The sequence below is a fragment of the Ostrea edulis genome, chromosome 5 (genome assembly GCF_947568905.1).
Source record: "Ostrea edulis chromosome 5, xbOstEdul1.1, whole genome shotgun sequence".
In the NCBI taxonomy this organism is placed as follows: Eukaryota; Metazoa; Mollusca; class Bivalvia; order Ostreida; family Ostreidae; genus Ostrea; species Ostrea edulis.
The window spans coordinates 13,353,403-13,366,091 of record NC_079168.1 but is presented as its reverse complement, the minus strand read 5'-3'; the positions used below and the strand labels follow the sequence as shown (position 1 = coordinate 13,366,091).

The 12,689-nt window shown below is 33.2% G+C and overlaps 1 protein-coding gene across 1 annotated transcript in view; it reads left to right on the top strand.

Moving 5' to 3' along the window:
* Positions 1-12,689, top strand: part of LOC125649655 (thioredoxin domain-containing protein 16-like) — a 36,240-nt gene that overhangs the window by 6,566 nt on the left and 16,985 nt on the right. The window contains exons 3-9 of the mRNA XM_048877329.2: positions 5,786-5,940; positions 6,792-6,913; positions 7,657-7,747; positions 8,134-8,290; positions 8,750-8,913; positions 10,137-10,218; positions 11,946-12,135. Of these exons, the coding sequence (XP_048733286.2) occupies positions 5,786-5,940; positions 6,792-6,913; positions 7,657-7,747; positions 8,134-8,290; positions 8,750-8,913; positions 10,137-10,218; positions 11,946-12,135 (961 nt within the window). The remainder of the gene's footprint in view (positions 1-5,785; positions 5,941-6,791; positions 6,914-7,656; positions 7,748-8,133; positions 8,291-8,749; positions 8,914-10,136; positions 10,219-11,945; positions 12,136-12,689) is intronic.

Here is a 12,689-nt window from a genome sequence, read left to right as displayed (position 1 = left end):
TATTGTTACAGAGGTAGGACTTATATCAGACATAGAATTATACTGATTTTTGCAATAAACCAGCTGTCTGGTTTTTTTTAAAGACAAAAAAGATCATTTGAATTATCTTTGAAATTTTAAATTCGGTGCACAATCCCACATCCATGCATCCATGGTAGAGCTTGTAGCCTACTTCTTGAAATGATTGACGCAACACACAAAGAGTATTAAAAAATCTAAATGCATTTTACAAATGCAGGATATATATCAGATTGAGGTTTATTTCTATATCAGTATAATAAAACAATTGATCACCAGTTCAACATAGGAAAATGAGAACCCTTGACCTGGTCCATGAGGTGACTTGACCTGACTGTGGCCACTGCTTTTTAAAAATTTCATTGGCTAGTTGTTTAGCTCAGTGGGTGAATGTGTAATCGATGGCTTGTGATTTCAAATCTGAAAGAGTCTTAATTTTTTTCTTGAGTACGTTCTACTTTAAAATACATTTTTGCACTAAATAAAGTAAATTTTAAAAGTTTTCAATTCAAGAAGTATTGGTGAACACATATGCCACTTTCCATTCAAAACAGTTTTCTCTGGTGTTAAATACCTTCTTATTAAGTTAATACTGGTGTGATATACCTTCTTAATACTATAGTGTGATATACCTCCTTATTACTACTGTGATATACCTCCTTAATATTAGTGTGATATACCTCCTTAATATTAGTGTGATATACCTCCTTAAAGACTGAGAAAATAAGCACCGCCTTCAAATTTACCTGGTCTGTGAACGCTTGTCAATCAGGAGAAATTAACTTCAGATTGGATGCTAGAAATTGATGGACATTTAATTACTAGTCTTTGTGTATACCTTATCTATCTTAACTGGTGATTGAGTCGTCCGTGCAATCTTTTGATGCTTACCACATAAACCTGCTCAATAGGGAAACAGTTTTGGCTTTTTCATGTAGTGATAGTCACACAATAATAGTAGTAAATTTTGCATACGATTACATAAATTATAATAGAATATAATAGGTTGTCGAGTTTTAATTTTTACGTTTGATTCATAATTTAAGTCTAGATTTAATCATCAATGTTTCGATTAACCTGCACAAGAAAAATGACTACCATGAATTTTTCAATCTTACAAAAACGTACAGGTAATGCAGGTAACACAGATAACATCCTGTGTATTTGGGACGGTATATACAAGTTTACAGGGCTTTCTCAGGCTCGGGGCTTCACACCTGCCTTAAATTAGCCTCTCACTTAACTTACCTGAGGAAAACTGACCGGTTGAAAACCTCGGCCTTTAATACTGGTGTGATGTACCTCCCTAATACTGGTGTGATATAACTCGTGATATACATCCTTAATACTGGTGTACATGACATACCTCTTTAATACTAGGGTGATATACCTCCTTAATACTGGTGTGATATACCTCCTTAATACTGGTGTGATATACATCCTTAATACTGGTGTGATGTACCTCCCTATTAATAATCATGGAGAATTTTTTGGAAAGTGCAAAAAAAAAAATTTATTGAAAAATTCTACAATTTTATGCAGTGTTATTGATAAAATCATTCAAAACGCATGTGTGAGTCACTTAAACTCAATTAACACAGAGTTATTAGTCACTTTGTTGTTACCATGGTAACAAGGACAAAGTCCTTGAAAAAACAGTGAAATATACCTCTTTAAAGTCCAAAATAAATACAATTAAGATAATAAGATGCATATTTTTTTAATTTAAGGTAAATGAAAAAGGCTTATATAAAATTTTGTTGAAATAAAAAATTTAAATATCTCAGCAAAAAAAATAGTTGCCATGGCAACCAACATACCTTGCATTGTATAGTCAAAAATTCAATAAAACAATACATTTTTGAGCTAACTTTTTTCAGAAACGCAACACAATCATGCAAGGTCTTTTATATAGAAAGAAATAACAAATGTTAGATTTTTATTCAAAAAAATAAAATCAGTTAAACAACTTTTAGTTTTTTGTTACTGACCTGACCAAAACACCATTTTTTTCATGTTCAGCTATATTTTCAAAAATTTATCTTATTACTAGGCTAATGATCTAATTTAGGTCAAGAACGTTTGCGTTCTGGGTGCATCAATTACTTTCTAAGGACATGCTAAATTCTATTGAAACTTGTAAATGACCTTGTCCTACAATCTCAAGGTCACATACATTAACCAATGCCCTTCATATTTAATCAGTTGACCTAAACTGCATTTTGATTTAATTTAAACATGTATATATCTTTATCTACCAACAAACCTGTGTATTTTTTTAAAAAAAATCACATATTGCTGTGGTTTAATACATTATAGTTTATATATATATATTATTATATATATATATATATATATATATATATATATTATTTTATATATATATATATATAGAGAGAGAGAGAGAGAGAGAGAGAGAGAGAGAGAGAGTCCCACACATATATTAATTAAGTTTGTTTGATGGATGCTTGCAGTGCATTACTACATGAATCAATTATAACTTCCTTATGATTGGGAAGATAAATTGAATAGAGCTATGCAAAGTTGATATAGAATAAAGAAATATCAGGAAATAGATATAAATATCAGGAAATAGATATAAATATCAGGAAAGTTAAATGAACCACAAGATTATATTTTCAAAACTTTACAAATTTATTTTTCAAACTCATGTGTAGATAAACACAATGCTACTTTATGAATAATACTCTTAAAAAGTATCAACTTTGGGAAAATGTACATAACAAGGTCATAGAACATAATTAAAATCACCAGGTTCGTTAAGTTTACTGTTGGGGGGCGGGGGTCTGCCATTTGATACATACATGTAAGATGTTGGAATAAGTATAGGCCTCAAGTATTTCTATATCGAAATCTCTATGAAAGAGTATTGTTTTTACATTTGAAATATGAATGTGGTCTAAAATATATGAATTACAAAATTTGTAATTGGAAAATGTGTGTACTATACTCATAGCCTAATGATGGGATATTTGTTAGAGGATCTACCAACAAAATACCCCCCCCCCCCTTCTACCTTCTCATCAGAACAACAATCCACATCGTTACGTATACATTATTTTGAAAAATGAATTGCATTATAATAAAAATTACATTGACCATTTGATAGAAGATAAATTATTTCATTGAGAATGAAATACTTTGAATACACAAAAAGTGTGTCACAATGCATGTTGAGTATGACGCAATATGAGGTGAAAGTGTGACGTCAGCATTGATGGTGAGTGAAGCTCGCGTCGTGAAGCAACGTGACGATCGAGCTCGCTCCAATGATTACACATATGAGTCACGTGATTTGCTCTTTATCAGTTGAAAGAAGATGAGTATCACCCATAATGCTTCTGGAAAAATGTCACCGTCACTGCGGTATACTTCATTGACAATCCCGTAATTAAATCAATTAGAATGTTTAGAAAGTACCATAAACGTTTTTAAATTCCAGACAAGATTTCTCATAGCTTCAAACGTTTTGTGTTTGCTTGGTTTAAAAGAAGAAGAAAATTGCAGCTAATATGACGTCACGATGTAACTGTTTACATCCACCGCATGATATTTCCCGCGTTAAATAAAGAGGCGGATAAAATGTCTATAAGTCGTGTTGCAAGATGTTAATGGGCTTCGCTCGTCTCAACGGTCACACTGTACAACATATTATTACTGATTCAGCATGAGTGTAGAAAATATATGATTTAGATATTTCTATTAGGCGGATCTTTGGGTTTTTTTTTAAAAAGAAACAAGTGTTCTACAATAGAAATACTTGGAATCTTATTTACCGGTGTTTACTATTAATTTACTAGATCTTTCTGTCATTGAGACAGTTTGTATGAATTTGGAATGATGACATGGATTCTAACTTCACTATTAACTAACATATAAAATTTGATTTACAGAAAATTAGGCAAATCTCTACATCACCTTTCAAATTTCCTGTTAAATGAATTCCTTAATGACCATCCAGAATTTTTTATGTTGTCTGCTAAGTGATATTCATTCATTTCTTCCTTTAATTCTAGAGAGTTCACATCAAGGGGAGTAATAATTGCATGTGTAAAATAGTAGGCACTAGTGTAGAGTTTTGAGGGGTTTTACAAAAAAGGGTAAATTGTTTAACTGTTTTTATTCACTATATTGGTAGTATAAATAGCTGTCTTAAAAACGGCATGTAGAATTAATGTCAGCCCTGCTGCGTTTCAGAGAAAATAGTGTCTGAAAAGAAGTCATAAATGCTCTTTTTTACCGTAATTTATGACTTATTTTTAAGAATAAGCAAGAAAATACACATTTTTTCAATCACAAGTACAATAATCTAAGTGCTTTCACTGTACAATTGTTGGGAAATTGTTTTATTAGAAATAGTTGTGAAAAGATGAAAAAATCAACATCTAATGATTTAACTGTGGGTACGGTCCGTTGCCATGGAAACATGATGCATGGTTCCAGTAATTTTCACTTTTTTAACATTTACTATCACCATACACAAAAGTGTGAGAGTTTCGTTCAGATTTGTGATTTTTTGCACTTTCCACTTTTTTAAAGACAATTCTCAATGGTTACTGACAGTTTCTCTTTAAAAATACACACCAGAAAAGCTAAATTTGTATACTGTTTTATGCTCCATATGAGAATGTTCCACTGTGTAGAGATGTCACCAGCTGTAGGTGAAGTACCAGAAATGTTTACCCACGTATGACGCTTATTGCCGTAGCAGCGAGGGTTCATTAGGGTTCATTATCATATCAAAGCCTAATGTGACAAAGAACCTCCATTTTCAAAGTCATTTTCCAAAGACCTGTACGTGACAGGTTTTATTTTATTGATTATACTATTAAAACCATAGCTTAATTCAATATATGTCCAAACATTTCCTGCATTTCCACTACATGTATACCATTAATCAAGATATATCATGTCATGTTCCTGTAATAAAATTCTTATATTTGCTTTCCACTGCAAACAAAGGCATGTAACTGGCTACATCTCAATGATGTTTAGTTATTTTTATACCCCCCGAATGAAGTTCTGGGGGGTATATAGGAATCACTCTGTCTGTCTGTCCGTCCGTCTGTGCAGATTCGTGTCCGGGCCATAACTTCTTTGTTCTTTGACTTAGGCATACCATATTTGGCACACAGGTAGATCACCATGATACAATGTGTTGAGTACCTTCATGATCTCTCTATGACCTTGACCCTTGACCTCAAGGTCAAAATTAAAGGTTTTTTACAATGGATTCATGTCCGGGCCATAACGTCTTTGTTCTTTGACATACGCATATCATATTTGACACATGAATGTATCACCATGAGATGATGTGTCGAGTACCTTCATGACCTCAATCTGACCTTGAACTTTGACCTCAAGGTCAAAATTGAGTATAGGGTTTTGACATAGTCATACCATAAGACATGGGTGTATCACCATGAGACTATGTGTCATGTACATTCATGACCTCTTTATGACCTTGACCTTTGATCTCAAGGTCAAAATTATAGGTTTATGCCATGGATTTGTGTTCGGACTATACATTGTATCTTCCATTTTCTTCTACAAAGGCAAACCATATTTTTACACTCAGGAAAGAGGTAATTTATACCTATTAACAACACCCTTTGGGAGATTGGGGTAAGCGGGGGTATTCTTAGTGAGCATTGCTCACAGTACATCTTGTTAAGACTTATGTATATTAATGTTACATAGAGTAGCAATAGATATACAGAATAGATATGAGGTTTTTCATTGGTAGGTAAATTGCCAAGATCCGTCAAACTCTGATGTTGACAAATGCATGCAAGATGGAACAGCAGGTTTTGTTTACACGTATAACCATGGAAACGAACTGTTGGCCCTGGAAATTGAAACCATGTTTGATGTAAATTCAATTATGTCAAATATTTTGCAGTAAGTATGAATAAGCAGTCACTAAATTTTATCACTTTATCTTCATACTGAAAGGTAGTAAAGTTTGTGGTTGAATTGAAGTGTCCCCTCTTTTAGGGAAAGTGGGGAATATTTCATTTTTGTTGGTCTGTCGCTGTCTGTACGTATCGCAGGTTTCTGGTTTTTAAAAGTTCTTATCATGAAAGCTCACATGAAAAGCTGCCATGACTTGAAGAAGACCCTTGCTGTTTTTATGAAGGTCACCAGCCACAGGAATGATACCTCGATTAGACAAATATTCTTTGAGCTTTAGCAATTAAGACTTCATTCAAGGAGTCTCCGTGTGTTAAGAATGACCGCTATTCTTTTTAAGGTCAAAAGTTCAACGTCACATTTTTTATTGAAAGAAATGGTGTGACAGTTTCCTGATTATATCACAAATGCTATTTGAGCTGTGGTAACAAAACTCCAAATGAAGGGTCTCCATGACGTAAGGATATACTGTACACCTTTTGTTTTTGAGGTCACAAGTTTAAAGGTCGGGGTAAATATGAAAATGTGTCATATATTGTTCGTAAAAATTGTGAGCTTCATTAATTTTTTGAGATTATACACAATCATATAAAATTACATAACTAAATTCTTCTTATTCACATTAAAATCACAAATTGATCAACATAAAGCATAAAATAAATTGCAAACGAAGATTTTGGTTTTAGTCGTATGTTCTTTTGTAAAACGTGGCCCAGTTTTGTAAATACCCAGGTCACTTTACGAGTACTTATCACTAATCTGAAGTCTGGACGTAAATCCTACCTTTACACATACAAACTTCAGTAAATACAATTATGCCCGGGATTTTCTTATGACAGATTAGCCCTCCTCAGAGATGTTCCAATATTACAGACGGAAACTGAGAGGGAGAATTTTGTAAACAAACACAAGGGGACCAACGATATCATCTTTTCCTTCCAGAAAGCCATTGGAACTTATGGTAATTGGCCTATATTTTTCACAATAGTTTTATAGTAATTTCCCCAGAATATAGGGGTGCGCAGTAGATTGCAATCTTCGTTTCATGACATCAGTACTACGAATACATAAAACGTTTACAGGACCTAATTGTAACCAAGTTTCCGTTTGAGAAATATTTCATCTGACAATTTTAAAATATGTAATGTAATTTCATATTTTGCAAACAATATAGGGTCATTATCGACCAAAAACTTTTAGCATTTGTAGATATGACAACATTCCTGAGTATATCAGCGTTTCTTTATTATATTTATGTGCATACAACAACCAAAGTGTAACTTAATTAATCTCTGATGTCACTTCCTGGGGTGTGAAAACGCATGCTTATTGTTCTCTTTTCTCATCACAGAAAATGTACTTCAAAATTTCTTCACTTTAACTACCCAGTTCTGTTCACTATTCATGATACACATACAATTAATGAAATCTTCACTTTAACTACCCAGTTCTGTTCACTATTCATGATACACGTACAATTAATGAAAGCATAGGACAACTAATGATAAACATGCCCCAAATTACAGTGTAAGGGAAGTAACTGTAAATATGTAGGACATTCAATTTATTGTTTCAAAGCTTTTGATTAGATCTTTGTTCTTTTGAGTACAATTGTATTGATAGAAATATTTGTGGTAAATAGATAGAAAAAGATTCTTTCAAAATCCCAGTATACTTTACTAATTGTTTAGTGTCTATTATCAGAACACCGAATTTTCATGGAGGTTGCCTATGCATTCCATCACAAGTTCAAGTTTGCTATCAGCACATCAACCACGGCAGTGACTGGTCTCGTGTAAGTGTGGACTCTGATATTGACTGCTTGCCAGGAAGTCAACAATTAAATTGTATGATTAACAGTGTAACAACTAGCACTCCCCCACCACCCACTAATGTTTACTTTGTGTTCATGAAACGTAACTTTGAAAAATATATATTGTAGTTGATCAAGTGGTAAATCTCTTCAAGAGGTAAAGCCCAGCATACAAAGATATGTCCAGTTAATTTTTAATGCAAAATATTGCAATAAAGCTAACGTTTTATAATAGTCCAACGATGAAATGGTTTGATTGGCTACATGTACTATAATAGAAATCTGATAAAGTTTTTTAACAGTCTAACGATGAAATGGTTTGATTGGCTACATGTACTATAAAGAAAATCTGATATGTTTTTGTGTAGATCCTCCCCAGAGACTGTAGAGGATGCCAAAGTGTGGTTCCTGATGTGTAGCCAAGTTTCCCACAAAGGGGATGATTGTTTCGTGAAGATGTACGATGAAAAGATGGATTTATCCACCTTGGCCACCTTTATGAGAAGACTGGACTCGCCACCTAATGTTAGTTTCTCTTTGTATCTTAAAAACAGTTATATAGAATTTTGACATGACTGCATACGTATAACTTTATGCCCACTTCCTGCAGAATTTTACACGAGGACTAGATGAGGAGTCACGTTGCTACCTCTCGAACCATTTTGCACAGCTGTCGCATGAACTAGCAGGAAATAACTTGTAAAATTGTCAGTGTGAAGAGCACTGGGTATAATGATTTATGAAGCATATTGAAAATAGATTTTATCCAAGATTATTTGAAATTTCATAAATAAACAACAAAGATTGAAGAGTAAACCCAAATAGAACATTTTCCATCTTTTAAATCTTCTCACCCGTGAAAAACAATGATGTGGGGCATATAGGAACCACCAAGTTGTTCATTTGCCCCTCAGTATGTCAGTGTGCAGTTCCATTTTGTCGTTGGGCTATATCTTGTCAGCTTAGAAATTGTAATATTTTCAGTTTGACATCCCTGGTAATGGCACCACCCATCCATACACATCTGACCTTGACCTTCACTTGGTGTTCCTGTTCTACAGGGAACCCACCAAAGAAAATGTCCAGGAAATGGTCCGTTTGATTGGAAGACAGTTCCATGGAACGGCTGGATTTGTCACGGTTGACTTGTGAGTGCAACCACTGTGGGCAAGTGGAGATTGCTTTTGTCTGTCTGTCTGTATGTCAGAGAGCTACAGATCTGCAGCTACAATTCACTGTGAAATGATGATAAAAGCAACATTAGCTCTAAATTAAAAAATTTAATATATATTGTTGTAAAAATTTGCTATTTTGATAGTTTTATATGTAACTTTAACCATAATCATCAATAAAATTAATATAAAGTTTTAGATCTTATCAAATTAAAGTTTTCAGTTTTATTGAATATATAGCATATTATAAGAAATAAATTTTGTACGGGAAGACAGTAAAGTAATTTTGCTTCATTCAGAACCTCAGAATAGGTTTTCTAACATAAATATTAATAACAAAACTATATAAACTATATTTTTTTCTGGCATTGAAATAGTAAATCACAATTTTACAACAAAAATTTCGGACACCAAAATGATAAACTGTACTTAGTATTGCTTTAAGATTTGTTAATACAGTAAAAGATCCTTACAATGAACACACTTATAAGGAATTCACGCATATTGCGAAGTTATATTTATTCCCCTATGAGAAGAAAATAACAAAAGTTTTTTTGGTTATAAGGGTGTATGGTTATAACAAACTGATTTTCACTAGCCCTGGAGGTTAATTGAAATAACAAAAGTTTTATTGGTTATAAGGGTGTATGGTTATAACAAACTGATTTTCACTAGCCCTGGAGGTTAATTGCTATAACTGTGTTTTACTTAAACAATAAAATGCTTTCTTTGTTGTTTCATAAGGTGATGAAGGTAGCTAGCATTGCAGAAAATTAAAAATGCATAACCCACATAATTATTTTTTATATTTATATTTTTATGTAGCTTTAAAAATATAAACTAGAATTAAGATCTAAAATATCATATAGTTGACCCATTTGTTACGTTAAATGGAACAGCCAATGCACCCTTTGACCTTGATGACACTCCATATTTGGTAATGATTTTGCAGACAGGTGGAACTAGGAAACTGGATCAAACTAGTTTGCAACAAACATGTATTCATTGCATGATGAAAGCAGTGTCAATTTCAAAAGAAATATAAGAGAAAGGATTCATTGAATGTAAATATTGTATCATGAAGTTTGGTTATAATAAACTGATTTTCACTAGTCCTGGAGGTTCGCTATAATCGTGTTTTACTGTACAGTTTGGATTTATTGTGAAGTTTTTGTTGCATTGGATATTTTTCATTTCAGAGAAAATGCAAAACTTGGGACAATTGGAATAGAGGAAATCCCAGATAGTACACCAGCCATTGGTGTGCAGTTAAAATCAGAGGTGAGGAGAAATCTTATACCAACATCTGTATCTTTATAGAATTCTAATGTAATCCCTCACAATAGACCATAGAGTGGATAAGTTAAGATAGTACAGTCAAACCAGTATATAACAGTCATCTGTGGGAACCAGTCAAAGTCAAACCCTATTACAGTCAAACCAGTATATAACAGTCATCTGTGGGAACCAGTCAAAGTCAAACCCTATTACAGTCAAACCAGTATATAACAGTCATCTGTGGGAACCAGTCAAAGTCAAACCCTATTACAGTCAAACCAGTATATAACAGTCATCTGTGGGAACCAGTCAAAGTCAAACCCTATTACAGTCAAACCAGTATATAACAGTCATCTGTGGGAACCAGTCAAAGTGACCTCTTGAAACCCAATTTTAAGCCACTTTTCTTAAAATTTACCTGGGATACAATGAACGAAAAAAACAACATACCGCTAGTCAATCAAATAAGAAACAATAGCTCAGGTCTTGATTGACAGATTCAATCTAATATTTGAAAATATTGTTGGTAAATATACCCTACTTTATATATGTTTTCCTCAAAATTATGTATCACTCTTGGTGTAAAATTATGTATTTCATTTTATTTACATTTTCAGTGAAATTTTTAGTTCTCTGAAAATGAATTTTTACAAACACCAATACTTGATAGGTCTAAATAGAATATTTATCACGTCTTATTTTTGTGTTTTTAAAGTAAAATGAAATAAATCATATTTATGCAACTTGCATGTACAATTAAAAAACAAAATGATTTTCCACAAAAAGGCTGTCAATCTCAATTTGAAATGCCTTTACACAACTTATGATATTCATCTTTTAATGATGTATTTTTTTCATGGGGAGGAAATGAAATGACTGCATGGGACAGGTGACCCCTGGATAAAGGTGACCACTATAACAAGTTTGATTGTATTATCAAAATATCAGAGCTTTGTGACAGTTTCTGGAGATGATTGATTGCCATATAGTGGGCAATACATGTATTCAGATTAAATTTTATAGATTTACAATGAGTGTATACGATTACTGGTGGTTTTGATATAGTGATTAATTTTGCTAGATTTATAATGAGTGTATGCGATTACTGGTGATTGTATGTGATTACTGGTGATTTACAATGAGTGTATGTGATTACTGGTGATTTACAATGAGTGTATGTGATTACTGGTGATTTACAATGAGTGTATGTGATTACTGGTAATTTACAATGAGTGTATGTGATTACTGGTGATTTATAATGAGTGTATGTGATTACTGGTGATTTACAATGAATGTATGCGATTACTGGTGATTTATAATGAGTGTATGTGATTACTGGTGATTTATAATGAGTGTATGCGATTACTGGTGATTTACAATGAGTGTATGTGATTACTGGTGATTTATAATGAGTGTATGCGATTACTGGTGATTTATAATGAGTGTATGTGATTACTGGTGACAATGAGTGTATGTGATTACTGGTGATTTACAATGAGTGTATGCGATTACTGGTGATTTATAATGAGTGTATGTGATTACTGGTGATTTATAATGATTGTATGTGATTACTGGTGATTTACAATGAGTGTATGCGATTACTGGTGATTTTAATCCAGCAGAATTCAAGGAAATCTTTGCAGCCCAACAGAGCAGCTGTTAAAAGCAAACGAATATTTGTTACAAGAGAGAAAGAAAAATTTAACATTAGTATTTTCCTCTTGTTTCAGGTCAAACCAGTGTTTATGACTGAGGCTTGGTCATTGGACGGGGCTATTGAGTTCTTTGCTAATAAGCTTCAAGAGTTCGATGTCGCATTTAGGGATGACGAGAAACAGAGCAGCAGTGAAATATCGAGGCCCGTAGATGATGGCCAGGATGATGAGAATCCTTCAGAGAAGGACAGATATGATGAGGACAGTAAGTCAAAAATGTTTCCATGTAACATCTCCAAATTATCAATCATCAGAAGAACTCGAAATCCAATGTCAAAATTGATTTTCCATCATTTGCTTCTGCTGACTCAAAGAGTGATGAGCCTTATTTTTTACGTCCCTGTAATCAGAGATTCAGAGTTAATAGTTTTGGTCTGTCTGTCTGTCAGCAAAAACTTTAAGCTTGGCTATAACTTTTGAACAGTTAGTGCAAGGACTTTCATATTTCCCATGTGTATTCCTTGTGACAAAACTTTCATTTTGGTACTAAAATTTTTGACCTCGTGCCCTGGGAGTGTGACCTTCTTTTGAAAAACTTTAACCTTGCCCATAACTTTTGAATGCTTAGTGATAGGGCTTTCATATTTCACATGGGTGTTCATTGTGACAAGACCTTTCTTTTGGTACCAGAATTTCTTTGTTGCCATATATGGGGGCATCAGTGTTTTTCACATACATGTACACATTTTTCTGCATCTTGTTTGTATAATGGTAAGCATAATTAAAGACACTTTGTGATTTATTTATTTAAAGACTTTG